Source organism: Trachemys scripta, chromosome 7 (genome assembly GCF_013100865.1).
Source record: "Trachemys scripta elegans isolate TJP31775 chromosome 7, CAS_Tse_1.0, whole genome shotgun sequence".
Lineage (NCBI taxonomy): Eukaryota > Metazoa > Chordata > Testudines > Emydidae > Trachemys > Trachemys scripta.
Window position 1 is genome coordinate 8,771,850 of NC_048304.1, and position 16,709 is coordinate 8,788,558.

Consider the following 16,709-nt stretch of genomic DNA (forward strand, 5'->3'; position numbering starts at 1 on the left):
ATGCCACAGTGAGTCATTGGATATCTGTATCCGTTTGGGTGAGTGGTTTTCTGGGTGGAGGAGAGTAGGGAGGGCTGCCTCTTGAACTAATTTGAAAAATGGTATGCTTACCAAACTGGGCGGGGTAGGGTTTGGGTTTTTTTGTTGTTTGTTAAACCAAATTTTCCAGTGTTCAGATGTCTGACTTTAAAAACAGACCAAAAAAAAAACCGCTTTGTAGCGTGCCAAACGGCACAAAAACTCCAAAGTGCAGTACAGACCAGTTACCAGAACACAGCTACCTTATGTGAATAATTTTCAGTATCCAGCCCCACCAAACTAAATTTCTTCAAGCCACATCTAAAGTAGAAGATTCCTGCCTTCACCTCCCAACTAAACAACAAAAAACCCTCTGCAAAACTCCAAACCAAGTGGGAGTAAATCAGTACTCTGTGTCGGGGGGGGGGGAGCCTGATTTGTGTGTGTTTGTTTGTTTTGTTTTGTTTTTTGTAGTCTGAACAAAAGCTTCTGCAATAGAGAAAGAGGTAAACTGCTATGTCCTCAAAGGAAATTGAAGCAAATGGGGACACCTTCCTATACAAGATAACAGGCTGTACCTTTACAATAACAATAATTCCAGTTAGTCTCTGCTACTGGGTTTTGTAGGGGGTGGGGCACAAAGCCTAGAGCAACCCCTTATCAAACTTTGATTCTATTTCTGGCCTTGGCAGAAGCCATTGGGCCCTTAAAGGAGGACACAAGGCAAGAGTGGGGCATGCATTGTTGGATTTTTAGAAGAAGCTATGCCCCACCCAAATATGGTTGGCAGGAGCTATAAGTGGCTATCAGAAAAGTGTGGGAGATGGGCTCAGTTACCTTTTTCCAACCCTATTGAAAATGAGTCCGCAGAGGTATAAGTGGTGGAAAAAGTAGCGCAATCTCATTAGGGTTGAGGTAGGAGACAAGTAGTAGATGTGGTAATGTATGTAACTCATTGAAGAAAAAGGATGGTGATGTGATACACATACCCAAAACCACCATTCAGAGCTGAACCCTGTGACTGGCATGACACCAGATGTGACCATACTAACTACAAAAACCTACAAGGCCCTAATAGATGATCTTCATACCATGAGGCTCAGTCCAATCTGGATAAACTTTAATGGTAAGTGAGTCTCTACTCTGAAACATACCAGTCCTCCAGTGGAGCAGGGCTTGAACGGAGGTAGTGCTGTATGCCTCCTGGTGTTTGCTTTTGCATTCTTTCTGATGGGGTGAGAGATGGGATCTTTTCCTGCTGCACATTCCTCTCTTACAGTAGGATCTGATGGCTCTGAACAGCCTTTGTGCCTTTCCAGAAGCCACCATTTTTGTGGGGCACTTTCCTAGACTCCACCTACCTTTCCTTTAGCCACACCCCCTCTGAACTGTCTTGCAATCATAGGCAAGGGTTGTGCTGATGCCACTGAGAATAGCATGTTGCAGTCTCTTCTCCGTATAGTTCCCTTCTTCATCTTTCATCTATGCTGCCAGTTCCTGCTGAGTGTGCTCTGTGTGCCATATTAGCATATGGTCCCACCTATGATTACACATAAGGTAGTGATGGGCTTTTGCTTGCTTTGCCTTCCCTCAGAGAAGGGATGGGGTTGCCATATTTTCTTCCAAACGCTTAGACACCCTTCCCAGTTGTGAGTGCAGAGTGGCTCCTATCGCTCATTTGCTTCCCCCTCTTTGTTACTACACAGTGTAGACAGTAGGAGCACACTGAAAATTTTACATGAACATTATGGGTCTGATTCACTAGAACGATCAGCCATAAAATCAGCTTAAGTGGCCCTGGGAGCATTCCCTTCATGTAGGGATCGGCTGATGGCATAGGGTCACTGCACCAGCTCTGCCATCCCTCAGACCCTCTCTGGCTGGCAACAATACCTAAGCACTAGGAGTTATGGTCAAGGCACACGCTTCCCTCCAGACAGACCCTTGAAAAGCTCAGTTTAGAGCGAGTCCTGAATCGCCTCTGGGAATGGGGCTGAATAAGAGTGGCTCAAAGCTGCTTTGGCTCTTCCCACCTCTGCCTGCCCATGCTCCTTTTTCTGCGAAAGAGAGCGACAACAACACTGGCACATCCCACCTAGGTTAATCTCTTCATTTGACAGCTGTAAATGAGAAATACAGTAAAACTGTGTTTTCCTCTCAACATGTGCACAAGCAATGTTGAATCGTAGTTTAAAAAATTCCTTAGCATGCTGTAAATTCATACAGTACCCTACAAACAGTAAATCAAGTTCCCTGCCTGCATGCATGTCCCCCACCCTCAAAAGGATTCAGACAGCAGCTCAGTTAAGGTACAGGGAGGGGATGTGAACAAAGGTGGAAGGGTGGATTTGAAAGGAGAGGGTTGATTGGCATGAAGAAGGCAACTGTTCCCTATGTGGAAGCAGTAGGATATGAAGCTGTGAGTGGGAGAAAAGAGGTTTGGGAAGGAAGCATGGATCGTGTAAGAGAAATGCAAGCTGGCTGGCAGAAGATTTTTTAGAGCCTTGGTGATCATATTGAGCGAGAAGGGAAGGAGAAACCAAAGGAGCTGCAGAAAGAAGAGGTCAGATTATTGGGATGGCCAAGGACATTCAGACAAGAAGAGAAGGAACTGAGCAGCAGTAATAGGCAGACCAAGGAGGGAAAAAAGAGCAAGACACAGCTTTGTGTCTTAGCTACTAGAGGCAGAGTAGGCCATTAATGGACTTGGTGAGGCTGGTTTGCATGGAGTGAAGTTTTGTGGGGAGCAAAAGGAGAGTTGGCAGATAGGAAGCAAGCAGAGTGAGGGGATAGACTAGTATGAACAGACTGAAGTAGGGGGAATACAACAGCATGCCTGGTAGCAAAGGGAAAGCATCCAGAAAAGAGATTAATTAAAGATAAGAGGAACTGAGGAGGATTTCACTTGCTTTGGGATAGAGACTTTCCCCAACACCAGAAATGACCTCTCCTTTCCTGGGCACATTCTGTGGGTGCTTGGGCTGGGTTTGGATGGTACAGAATCAAGGCTTGTCACTTTGACCCTTTAAAGCATTTTTCCCCATCAGAATATTTCAAAACCATTAGCTGGTGCAAGGATGGGCAAGTGCCGTTACCTCCAGCTAGAGCTCTGCACTGCCATTGCCATACAAGCGAGACATTCAGTTCCTTCCTCAAACTGGCAGGCAGTTTGAGACCCAAGCAGAGGGAAAAGGGCAAGGGCCCAACAATACTCAGTAGCAGCAACTCTGGCCAGTTCATCAGTAGTATTGAGGGACATCTGAAACAGTCCAGTTCTATTCTCAGAAGGTGACTGCAATGTGTGGTCTGAAGCATGCGGGTGGCGAAACAGTTCAGGGTTATAGCAAGGACAGAGAGAATCTGCCAGGGGAATAATGATCGCACAGCTCCCAAAACAGCTCATGGCTTCATGTTTTAAATGCTAACCAGATAGAATACTTGCCAGAACACATTCTATGGAGTATGAAGTTTGAAACTGTTATGACTTTCTTTTTTTTCCCTGTGTACTGTGCCTTTAAGTTTCTAAGAACTCTGCCTGTTTGCAGAGATGGCAGCCATTTTGTTCTCAGAACTACTGCAGTTCGTTTTGGAAGAAATGCACACTGTGCTCTCTCCTAGACAGGGCATTTTTGTTCTTTTGTTTTTTGTTTCCTCAGTCTAAAAACGAAAATAATTCTGGACTGAAAATATAAGTTGTGTAGATAGAAATCACATGTGTACTTAATAAAAAAAGCAGTGGCATACAGCAGTGTGAAAAAAGAAAGTTCTGTGTGTAAAGAAGGAAAGTCACAATAGAACACTATGTGTTGCAGGAGAATTTAACAGCAGAAAGTACCATGTAAGCAATAGAGTTCACTGACTGAATCTGTAAAACCTGTTAAGTTGTTGCAGCTGCTGGGCAAATACCTCTGGACAAACTGGAGACTAGAATCCAACTGGCAGACAGAGATTATACCGGGGCATCACTGTTACTTGATAGCTGATGGAAATCTTTTTAGCATTGACTTGTTCCATTCCACCCTTTTTCATCATCGTATAAACAGATGCATATTACAAGCATTGTTCCCACATGTTCGTATCTACCACTTGGCTTCTGAAGAAAGCATCCTTTGAAACAATTGTAAGTGAAACTTGAATCGTCTTTATTTCAAGTTGTTTCCTTCAGGGGAATCTGGTGTTTCACTCTAGCTCTTTTGGTACCGGCACCTGTACAAGACCAATAAGAAGACATGTTAATAGTAGGAAAAACTGGCTTCACCCTTTTTTCTCCAAAAATAAGTGTGCTTATTATAATTAGACAGTAACATCACAGTACTGAAAATGTAACAGAAAATTCTGTGGCTATAATAGTTAAGAAATTCTTGGCACATTGTTGTCTCTTAGAATTCACAGAGCTGTTGGTTATTGCTTGATAAATCAAGTAGCCATCAATAACACCACTTAGCCCAGATAGAGATCCCATAGATCTCAGAGTGCTCTACAAGGTGAGGAGGCATTCTTATCCCGCATATGACAGATGGGGAAAGAGAGACTCTGGAGAGGATTTAAGTGATGTGCCAAGATCACACAGTGAGTCAGTGGCAGCGTCTATGTGCCTTGAATGCAAGTCCAGTGACCTGTCCACTGCGGATATTTTACTTCTATTCCATTGTGAGCCGTTCTAGACAGCGTGACCAGATCCAAGATACAACACTTCTACACCAATGTAAAAGGTCAGAAGTCCTGAAGACTGCCTTTCTTTGCAGCTAAATTAGTCTTTAAATAATCCTTGCCACTGAAGTAGTAGTAATAATAATAAAAATACCCCAGTGATGTGAGTTAGGGACATAGTGGCATCATTAACTTTGAATTTACAGGCAGGTGTCATTTTAAGACCGCTCATCTTCTTTAACATGTCAGGCCAAATTCTTGTCTCAGTTATGCCTGTGTAATTCCACTGAATATCGTGAGTTTGTACAAATGTAAATGGGACCAAAATATGGCCTGTAATTTAAAAAAAATTAATACATTGAAAAAAATTCAGAGGAAGTTATGAAGCAGGTGTCAATTACTTGAGAAATTGGAATGGCACCTTTTGGCAATTTACTTTTTAGACTGGATCCTCCACACTCTTGCTCGTGGGACTATTCCTTAATCACACAAGCAATTCCATTTGGATGATGATTTTCACAGAATTTAATGGGCCTGATCGCTTTCGTAAGAACTACGGGGTCAGTATTAGATCCTAGAAGAACAGAATGTTAAACACTATGGCCATGATTTTGAGTGGCCAATCTGAGTCTTCTGAAAGAGGCCTGGTTTTCCGAGGTTGAGGGCTCACCACTTTCTGAAAATCAGCCCCCTTGAAGTATTTCAAGTTGGACACACAAAAATGGAAGCATCCAAAATCATTAGTCCTTTTCATAATTTTGCCCCATATTTTGTAAAAATACATAACCGACCCGGATCCTACTCCTATTGTTGCCAAGAATTTTGCCATTGACTTAAATGGAAACAGGACCAAGTCCAGTCACTATAGTCACACAGTGGTTCCTAACGTGGGGTACACGCATCTCCTGGGGGTGCGAGATGCCCTTTCTGGGGGTGCAAGACATGCCAGATTTTTTTAGGAGGTAAATAATCGAAAACACAAATTAAGCACAGGCAGGTAAGTAGAACTACTTTGTTTAATCAAACCTATGTATTTATTAACATTATACATTTTTTAATGATTACTGTAATATACAAACAAAATATATCTAGGTTTAAGGGGTGCGAGAACATATTTTGAGAACCAAAGGGGTGCAGGCTGCAGTAAAGGTTAAGAACCACTGTGTGATAGACACAGATCCGGGGCCGATATATTATTTTGTTAAATACATGCTCACGGTTAACATTTCATACAGGCAAAACCTAATTCACCAGTGCTGTAAAAGGGCATATCTCCATTGATTTCATTCCAGTTACACTTGCTCATGCCAGAAGTGAATTTAGCCCATGGTCTTTCTTGTTTGGTTTTATCTATTTATTAAAAACTTTATTTTTAATTAAGATATTATTGAAGGCGTTATATGTGCTCTACAGACCAAAATAATACGTTAGAGGCCATTTGATTCTATCTCATATGGACTCGGGCAATTTTAAAAATGTGTCCTGGACCAGATAGACCAAAGCAACTCCGGAGGAGCCACTTCGGCCTGTCTAGCAAATTATCAATTCAAAAGTCATGGCATATGCACTAAATATACCTTAGAAATGGTTGAATATACAGACATAGATTAAGGAGCATTGGCAGTGTCGCCATTTGTAATATCATGATAATCTCAAACAAAGTAAGGAAGAGTTGCAGTAAAACAAACAAACAAATTTACTCCTCTCCCCACTAAAACAAGAGCACAGTCTCTCATGAGATCTTCTGAGTGGTAAAAGCCCCCTAAGAACTTTCCCTACAGGAGTGCATTAAAGGCTTCAGTGAGTGAGATGCTGAGCCTCCGTAACTCCAAATCATATTGATGGGAGTTCATTTATGTCTCGTCTTGTAAGTTACTGAGCCCCTGTTCTCTGTGTCATTTGGAGATGGAGTTATGGGAAGGCAGGGGACTAAAGTACGTCTATACTTACCGCCGGGTCCGGCGGTAAGCAACCGATCTTCTGGGATCTATTTATCGCGTCTTGTCTAGACGCGATAAATCAATCCCGGATCGATCCCGGAAGTGCTCGCCGTCGACGCCGATACTCCTGCTCTGCGAGAGGAGTACGCGGAGTCGACGGGGGAGCCTGCCTGCCGCATCTGGACCCGTGGTAAGTTCGAACTAAGATAGTTCGACTTCAGCTACATGAATAACGTAGCTGAAGTTGCCTATCTTAGTTCGAAGTGGGGAGTTAGTGTGGACCAGGCCTAAGGCTAGGAATAAATGGTCAGTTTTCAGAATGGAGAGAGGTAAATAGTGGTGTCCTGCAGGGGTCTGTACTGGGCCCAGTTCTAGTCAACGTATTCATAAATGATCTGGAAAAAGAGGTAAACAGTGAGGTGGCAAAATTTGCAGATGATACAAAACTACTCAAGGTAGTTAAGTCCCAGGCAGACTGCAAAGAGCTACAGAAGGATCTCTCAAAACTGGGTGACAGGGCAACAAAATAGAAGATGAAATTCAGTGTTGATAAATGCAAAGTAATGCACGTTGGAAAACATAATCCCAACTATACATATCAAATGATGGGGTCTCAATCAGCTGTGACCACTCAAGAAAAAGATCTTGGAGTCATTGGGGATAGTTCTCTGAAAACATCCACTCAAGGTGCAGCGGCAGTCAAAATAAGCTAACAGAATATTGGGAATCATTAAGAAAGGGATAGATAGTAAGATAGAAAATATCATATTGCCTCTATATAAATCCATGGTACGCCCACATCTTGAATACTGCATGCAGATGTGTTCGCCACATCTCAAAAAAGATATATTGGACTTGGAAAAGGTTCAGAAAAGGGCAACAAAAATGATTAGGGGTATGGAACGGCTGCTGTATGAGGAGAGATTAATAAGACTGGAACTTTTCAGCTTGGAAAAGAGACGACTAAGGGAGGATATGAGAGAGCGCTATAAAATCATGACTGGTGTGGAGAAAGTAAATAAGGAAGTGTTATTTACTCCTTCTCATAACACAAGAACTAGGGGCCACCAAATGAAATTAATAGGCAGCAGGTTTAAAAGGAAGTATTTCTTCACACAATGCACAGTCAACCTGTGGAACTCCTTGCCAGAGGATGTTGTGAAGGCCAAGACTATAACAGGGTTCAAAAAAGAACAAGATAAATTCATGGAGGATAGGTCCATCAATAGCTATTAGCCAGGATGGCCAGGGATGGTGTCCCTAGCCTCTGTTTGCCAGAAGTTGGGAATGGGCGACAGGAGACGGATCACTTGATGACTACCTGTTCTGTTCATTCCCTTTGGGGCACCTGGTATTGGCCATGTCGGAAGATAGGATACTGGGCTAGATGGACCTTTCGTCTGACCCAGTATGGCCATTATTATGTTCTTATGTTAAGGCTAGGGCACTGAACAGGTGACTAAGTAGACCTAGGTTCAGTTCCTGGCCTTTCCACTGGTTTGCTGGGTAATCTTTGGGCAAGTCACTTCATCTCCCTGTGCCTCACTTTCCCCATCTGTGAAATGGGGATAATGATACTCACCTTGTAAGGGGCTTTGAGATCTATGGATGAAAAGTGCTAGATAGGTATTATTATGGGGCTCAGAACCTCATAGGATTGACCATAAATTGTTAAGGACCCTGTATAATGTTTGGAGGATTAGTAATAAATCATTCCTGCAACTATTTGCACCCTAAAAGAAACAGATTTACACACACACACACACGCACACACACTTACACTTCTAATTTTTTTGCTTATCTATTGAGTTGAGTCCTTTTCTTTTACCTTTATGATTGTGGGCATACAGAGGTTTGAAATCTCCCTTTAGGACTTTGTGTCAGTGGTACCATTTCACTGACTACTATTTAGAGGGGCTTATGATTTGTCTAGTTATGAGCTGAAATTAGGCATGAAATCTCACTCTATGGGCAGATAACGGAGTGGGTCTTGCCATCCTTGCTCAAAGAACACTCAGTGGGAGCTTTTCCTATATAAGGACTGTAAGTTGGGCTTAATATTGACCACATTTGAAGTAAAACTGTGGTTGGTCATTATTGCGATGTAACGTGTGAATTAAAGTATGAATTCATCTAACAGCTCACAACGGCCCAGGAGGCAACTAACAAACCCTTTATCAAAATTCCAGAACATAAATGTACTTAATTTTAAAATGATGATGAATCTATCCAGAAAGCATAGGAGCCAAATCTTCACCAGGCATTAATAATTGCACCTGCAAACTTTGCGGTTGTATTAATTTGCCTGTGCAAAAGTCTGCATTTGTGCATATAGAAACACGTGACTAATGCTCAAAAGCTGTTCACAAAAATGCCAACTTGCATACAATAACCATGTTTCTATGCCTGAAAATGAATAGGCCCACAATTTTTGTAGATGCTTTTGTGGAAGCCCTTAAAATAGACTATTAGATTTGATTTGCATTAAATTACAGAGATGGAAATATTTCCCTGTTGCTACCATTCTGTTTCATAAACACTTACCGGTTTAAGATAAGCGACGTTACTCTGACGAATGTCATTTAAGAGCTTTTCTCTTGGGGTTATCTCAACCAGAGGAGGTGGCCGTTTTTTTGGAACTGGTTTAAGAGTCTTGATCACATCTTTGATACTTGTTTTTTCAGCTGGTTCCACGTATTCTGGTATAGTGGGCTTGCGCTGAGTTCTCTTGAGTTTGACCATTTTGAAGGAGGCAGGTTCCTCACTGCTCTGTTCTTCAGGGGCTGGCTTTCTTGCATGTTCATTTTTCCTGCTCATGGGCATGGTTTTAGGGACAGGTGGCGGCTTGGGGGCTTGTATTGAGCTATACAACCTTGAATCAGGCATTGGTCCTCCTAGCATTTCCCACATCCCAGGAGGCAACCCTAGTCCATTTTCTAACATGGCTATTAACTCTCTCTGCTGTTTTAATTGCTGCTGTTTTTGCTCATCCTGCCTTTTTTGCCTTTGTCTGTCAAGATTTCTGCTGAGCAGGTTGGTAACAACCATCCTGGGGCCTGGAAGTTCAAAGTGATAGCCCATCTTCAGCAGCTTAGGGTTGGCTTTCAGAAGCCTGGCAATTTCCATTTCAGCTTGATGGCCCAACATGTTCCTCTGATTGTGAAAACGCAGTTCAGTTAACGTCTCATTATACTGCAGACATCTCATGATAGCAACGATTCCCTTGCCTGAAATAAAATTTGAATCAATGTTTAGAGTAGTGATGCTCCTGTTTTCACGTAACATGTTGGCCACAGCAAAAGCGACGTTATCATCAGCTCCCACATTGGCTAAACTAAATGTTTTTACATGCTTGTTTTTTTTCATGGCATTCACAAAGTCCACCAGCATTTCCTTTGGGATGTTTTCAATGTTGTTCAGGTTGAGTTCCTTCACATCTGGATCATTTTTCCGGACCTTCTGCAAGCTCTCATCTAAATTGGTTTGGTTTCCTGAAGGTCTTGCACTTAACTTAATAAAACTAGTATCTACAGCTAACTTCTTTGGAATTTGTAGTTTTGATACTTTCTTCTCATGGTTTTCTTGGTTTTCTGGATTTTCCCCTGATTTTGTACATGGCTTCTTAGTTACCTGATCACTGTTGCTGTTTTTGTCTCCATATGGCTTCTTCATTCTTGATTCTTCTTCGTCATCTTCCTCCTCCTCCTCTTCATCATCGTCATCTTCCTCGTCGTCGTCATCATCATCATCTTCCTCCTCGTCATCATCATCTTCCTCCTCCTCCTCTTCTTCATCTTCTGTCTCTTTATAGCTTCTCTCTTCATTTGTTTCTCCCGATTGTTGAGCTGAACCAGGCTTGGCCTGTTCGACATGTTCGTTTTTGTAATATGTTTCTTTTCGGTCTGCTTCTGTAGTATCTTCTGCCACTTTTTGCTTAGCAATATTGTCCATATCCCCAGCATTTTCTTCAAACTTCTCTGCAACGTTTCTCTAAAGAAGACAAAATGCTAATAGCTGAAATAATTTAAAATGGTTTCGTGACATTAATTATGCGCTGAAATAAAAATATATCAAATGGATTTAACATATCTGTTTTTCCTCACATCATATATAAGAGAATGCTTTTAGAAAAAAGAAACAATGTTCATTGTATTTCTGGCATAAATGTGAATGAACAATAATTCCTTACTTAAATACTGTTATACAGCAATCTCTCATATAAACTTTCCAAGAATGCCAATAACTTCTTTCACATTCCTGATCTAAAGTCTATTGATGTCATGAGAAATCTTTCTATTGACATCAATGGTAGATCAGCCCTAATTGTCTCTGATATAACAATGGGTTGTCTATTGCATTTCTAGGAAACCTTTGTTTTTCATGTAGCAAAAAAATGGAGATACATTTCTAGCTATTGGCTCTGTGGCTCAGTCTAATGAAGATCAAAGAGGAGAACATCATAGTAACGGGTAGAACTCTTAGTGCAGGTCACCCAGAGGATTCAGGGGGCCTGGGGCAAAGCAATTTTGGGGGCCCCTTCTATAAAAAAAAGTTGCAATATTATAGAATGCTATATTCTTGTGGGGGGCCCTGAGGGGCCTGGGGCAAATTGCCCCACTTGCTCCCCCCCTCCCGGGGCGGCCCGGTATTAGTGTTCAAGCCTTAGGAGTCTGGGCTTTTGTGTAGAGCATTAGCATTAAGGGGGCATCACTGAGGATGTAGGTGAATATTAGTTCAATTGCTTTTGTGTTCTGCCGTGGGAAAGTGGTTTCTGAACACTGCTTGATTCAAGGGCTGTGCTTTTAGCATCAGTAATGACATCATATTAGCATCTGCTCTGTTCCTGCCAGGAAGGTTAGCCACTTTCCCTGAAGGTCTATTTCATGTACAATTTAATTTTCTTGTCCCTTCCTCATGATGGGTAAGAACTGGATTTTACTACTTAGGACCCATTTTACTTTGTCTGCAGCTTGCTATTAGCAAGCAAAAACTCCCATGGACTCCAGTGAGAGTTTATCTATAAATAAGGAGTGCAGGATCAGGCCCTTTGTATGTACAAGAGTAAGGGATGCAGATGGTGGTTGTCCTGCCCCACTGAGACCAGGATTGGGACCACAGTGACACTTAACTGCACTTCTCCTTTGTACCAGTGGAGGTTGCTATTTGTCAAGTTCTGAAGTGACAAAGGAGGGGATGCTGAAATATAAATAAACCATATCTGTTTGCTGTATTAATGAAGCCCTCGGAGTTTTTGTATGGATTTAACTTGACACAGAACTGGGAATGAACCACACAACTCCCAACTTTGGAATAGTTCAAATCTGGATCCAAACTATATCCAGGCCCATCTATATTTTGTACAATAGAGGTTAAAGAAACCCCAACAACTTTCAACATCCCAAAGTATAAAAGGAAGCACATTTATATATGAACCTGTTAAAGGCCAACAACGATCAAGCGACAGCTTATCTTCTTTGTAAACACCTACTGGGACACTACAAATTTTACTGGAATTCAGGGATATACAGTACTGACGTACTAGAATACAACCATATTATATAAGGTTGGACTGATGGTAAAAAGTCGCACACTGTTTCTCCCTTGAGTCCTTTAAAATTCCTACAGGTCCTAATACAGATGTATTTACGCAGGCACATCTCCCCTTGTATTCAGTGGGAGTTTGGCCTGCATAAAGACTATGGCCCCAATTCAGCAAAATATTTAAGTACGTGCTTAACTTTAAGTCAATGGGACTTAGGAATGTGCTTAAGTGCATTGCTGAATAGGATTGGATTCTTGAATCAGAGCCCACCATAAGACATACAACTGGATCCCCAGTTCCATTAACTTGGCTGATTTACATCTGCTGAGTATTTGGTCTATGAAGTTTGGGCTCATAGTCTCTAGTGACTGTAACTCATAGTCAAAAAGACAGACATTTTCAATGTGGCATTGTTATATTAATTATTACTATTATTATTATCATCCAATTTTAGAGTTTATTAAGCCCTTCTAATTATATTAAGGTTATAAGGGAAAATCACACTAGCCAATATATATATTCTTATATATATTATGGAGAAATAAAAAGCTTAACTTCTATTTTGTGATTTGCTTTCATATGGTGTTTTTTCAGTCAGAGGTTTTGATGAAATAAAAACGTCATTTTCTTACATTTGAAAATGTAGTTAACAATTTAGGGCAAAAAGTAAAAATAAAAACCCTGGGGTAATCTTTCAAGTTACATCCTATAGTTATAGAGAATTTTGAAACAAGATTTGACTGAGTTTAAATTCATACACTATACTGTGCTTTAATTTGTAGAAGGAACTGACAGAGAGGAAGACAAAAGCATCAAACCTATTGTTATGAAGGCCCTGATCTTTGGCAATATACTCTTACAATAAGTCTTATAGCAGATGCATAATAAACAGTTGTGATTCTCGCTTATTACCTCAGATGGCAAGAGATTGACGGGAACTCTCTCATCCTCTAGCATGCGTCTTGATGCTTTCTGCCAATACAGGTAATCAACAAGAGATCTGTGGTCAAAGTTTCCCGTTGGAGGTTTTTCAGTCTGATCTTTCTGTATCATTCCAACTGGGACTCTTGGATCTGGAGCCATGACTTCCATTTCACATTGGAGCTCCCTCAGCTCTTCAGGGGATAAGTTTCCTAAGATTTCATCTTCATCAATGTCCTCGATTCTGACTTCCTGGTCAGAATTTTGGCTGAATTCAGACATTTTTTTAAACCTGCAGAAAATAATTTATCCAACGCTGTGCTACTAATGGTATTACACGCTGTTAAATCCCCACATTCATGTTTTTGTCGTGGCCCGTGGCAGTGCTGGATCTCAGTGTGTGAGAGAGACAGTGGGACTAAAGCTTTTACTAAGTCTATATTAAGCTGCTGCACTTGGCTGGATAAAGAGAATTTATGGAGATGCTGCCATGCTCCGTTTTCAGCAACTTGTCAGCTGTGCAAACCCTTCTGACATTTCAGTACAGCCGGTATGTCTCTCATTCAGTAATAGAGAAGATGATAGTTTTCTAGAGGATTCCCTTCAGAGGATGACTTTTAAATCTCATCATATTGATAAATCTGCTATATATACACAGGATGAAATTCACATTTGTGCAGAGAACCAACACACAAGTTTTCCTGGAACTGGAAAAGGTTCAGAGAAGGGCAACAAAGACAGTCAAAGGTATGGAAGTGCTCCCATGTGACAAGAAACTAAAAAGATTAGGGGTGTTCAGTTTAGAAAAGAGACAACGAAGAGGGCATATGATAGAAGTCTATAAAATCGTGTAGTGTGGAGAAAGTGAATAGAGAAGTATTATTTATCTTTTGACACAATACAAAAACCAAGCGTCCCAATGAAATGAATAGGCAGCAAGTTTAATACAAACAAGAGGAAGTATTTTTTCACAGAACGCACAACTAACCAGTGGAACTCATTGCCGTGGGATATCGTGATGGCCAAAAATATAATTGGGTTAAAAAAAACTGGATAATTTCACGGAGGATCGGTTCATCAAGGTCAACCCCATGCTTAGGGCAGCACTGAACCTCTGACTACCAGAAGCCAGAAGTAGAAGACAGGGATGGATCACTCCATAAATGCCCTGTTCTGTACACTTCCCTTGAAACTCTGGTACAGGCCACCGCTGGAGACAGCAAACTGGATGAGATGGACCATGGTCCCTATATCATAATAAGGTGCACTTGTTACTACTGCCAGGGTCCTGGGCCATGACAAGGGGTCCTAGGTGCTAATAACAACCTGAATCTAAAGAACCAGGTGTGCAGTGAATGTTACCTCTGTAAATTCTTTATTCATAAGGCCTCTTTACCACATAATAAGCCTCATCCTAGGAGTGGGACATAAGTCCTTATGTAGTCATGGGTGAAATTCACCAGTAGTGTTTCTCCTTGAGGTTACCATATCATTTTCACACCCATCGGCTAATGTTAGGATATTGTGGTTATTGTTTACAACTAGGGATGTCGTGCAAGTTTAAAACAAACTGTTGGGCCTATTTACCACAGATATTGAACACCATCATGAAGCTTTAGTCTTTATTTAGATTTCCCCTACACTTTGTGTGTTGAAGAAAGCTAAAGAGACTTTTGTCTTTTTGGGTTTGTATCCCAGTAGACAAGTGTTCTCAAATTTTTTCCCCCCAGAAAGCGTATCTTGTGTATACTGTTCCTGCTCATTAAATATAGAGCATTACTTGTGATTATAGGTATTTTACAATGCACTGAGGTTACAGATCCAAAAATAAGACCCTATTTAACATCCTACTGTGCATGCGTTAGGAGCTAGCTGGGTCTGTAATACACAATATATTGGTAGAAGTTAACCTGTCTCACAAGAGGGTCACAGCTAAGAAGCAGTGCACTAATCTGCTGCATATCTATGACTATAATTAGTTTTCTGAGACCTAATAAGTACTGTATTTGCATCCGTCTAGGCAGTAGTGCACCAAAAGAAAACAACAACATTCCACTGAATTTCCTTGTTACCAAGTATCCGTGAATGACTGGGAATCCTCAATTATTACCACCATTTCCTGTCTCCTTCCAATTCACTATCAAACCATCTTAGATCAGAATCTCTGCCAGCCTTCTGGACTGCAGTGTGCTCACACAAGATATGTCAGGTCAGAATCTGAGCTCTGCCTCTGGACATGGGAACCTGGTTAGGAATTATTTTCAACTAACTGTCTATCTTGAAAAGTTTTATTTTTTTCCATCATATGATTAGGGTGGGCCACTGGCAGCCTGAAATAAGTGGGTGAAACCTCCTTGGGAATCTCTGGGATAAATTTGGCAGTGACGTACACAATAGCGTAAGACAGACAATGGGAGTAAGTCGTGTGACTTAGACTAATTTGGCATTTAGTGAGTGTAGAAGAGCCGTCTGGCACGGGAATTGGGACAAGCGATGCAGGAAGTGTGGCTACGCCAACGATATGCTACCCCACGTCCTATGTAGCTGCAAGCCCCATTCGAGAGCTTGGCAGCTATGACACAACGCCATCCAAGATCCCCTGGCCAGAACCATCCCGCCACCCATGGGGAAGGTTGCCGTTAACTCTGCCATCTCCGGAACTGACAGCCAACTGCAACCGGACATCGTCATCACCGACGAAGACCGGAAGAAGATCATCATGGTGGACGTCACAGTGCCCTTCGAAAACAGGACTCCGGCCTTCCATGATGCCTGAGCTCGAAAGGTGGAGAAATACGCCCCTCTGGCTGAAACCTTGAGAGCAAAGGGTTACCAGGTTCAGACACACGCGCTGATCGTCGGAGCCTTGGGCACATGGGATCCCAGTAACGAGCGCGTGCTGAGAGAATGCGGAATTGGTCAATGCTACACTCGGCTGATGCGGCAACTCATGGCGTCAGATGCCATCAGGTGGTCGAGGGACATCTACATAGAACACATCACTGGACATCGGCAGTATCAGGAGGGATGAGCTGGAGTGCCGATGAGAAGCGCAGTCAGGAAAGTAACTGAAATACTTTCCTCATGGATTATATTTTCTAAATGGACAACCAACCGAATTTTCAATTACTGAGGGACAATCTCTACTCATGGATATATTTTGCTTTCCACAACCAACTCTCCGCACAACTTTTCATGAGTGATGTACCCCAGTATTCGGATTCTAGTATCTAAACTGTATTGTTAAATCTATTCATCTAAATTTGGGTTATTGCTGATTATGTACTCTATGTATCATATGACTTTTAAAAAACTGACTTTGTATTTAGGGATAATCTAAGCACTATACCCAGATGTACAGACACTCTTTTCTTAACCTATGTATTATATAATTTTTTTTAACATTAGCTTTAATAAAAAAATTTAATGAGTGGCATTTACTCATTTATGAGGTAAAGAGGAGGCCAGGGCAGCCCCAACAGGTTCAGTTGACTCCAGAGTTGAAGCTCCAAGGCACAGCACTACTTTAAGGCTCTGGCTACACTATGAGGCTTTTAGCGACACAGCTGTGCCCCTACAGATGTGCCGCTCGCTAAAAGACACACAGTGTAGCTACTGTTTGTCGGCAGGAAAGAGCT

At 41.7% G+C, this 16,709-nt stretch overlaps 1 protein-coding gene across 1 annotated transcript; it reads right to left on the bottom strand.

Annotated features, from left to right (window-relative positions):
* Positions 1–490: 490 nt before the first annotated feature.
* Positions 491–13,477, bottom strand: LMOD3 (leiomodin 3). Its single transcript, XM_034777835.1, has 3 exons — positions 13,063–13,477; positions 9,153–10,598; positions 491–4,224 (listed from the first exon to the last, which is right to left on the bottom strand). Exons 1-3 carry the CDS (start codon positions 13,351–13,353, stop codon positions 4,198–4,200), a joined length of 1,764 nt encoding a protein of 587 aa, XP_034633726.1. The 5' UTR covers positions 13,354–13,477; the 3' UTR covers positions 491–4,197.
* Between the last annotated feature and the right edge of the window lie 3,232 nt (positions 13,478–16,709).

Coding starts and splice junctions, on each gene's coding strand:
- LMOD3 (XM_034777835.1), bottom strand. CDS start 13,353: ATGTCTGAATTCAGCCAAAATTCTGACCAGGAAGTCAGAATCGAGGAC. Junction 10,599..13,062: donor TCAATCTCTTGCCATCTGAG/GTAATAAGCGAG, acceptor TGTCTTCTTTAG/AGAAACGTTGCAGAGAAGTT. Junction 4,225..9,152: donor ACGTCGCTTATCTTAAACCG/GTAAGTGTTTAT, acceptor GGTCTTGTACAG/GTGCCGGTACCAAAAGAGCT.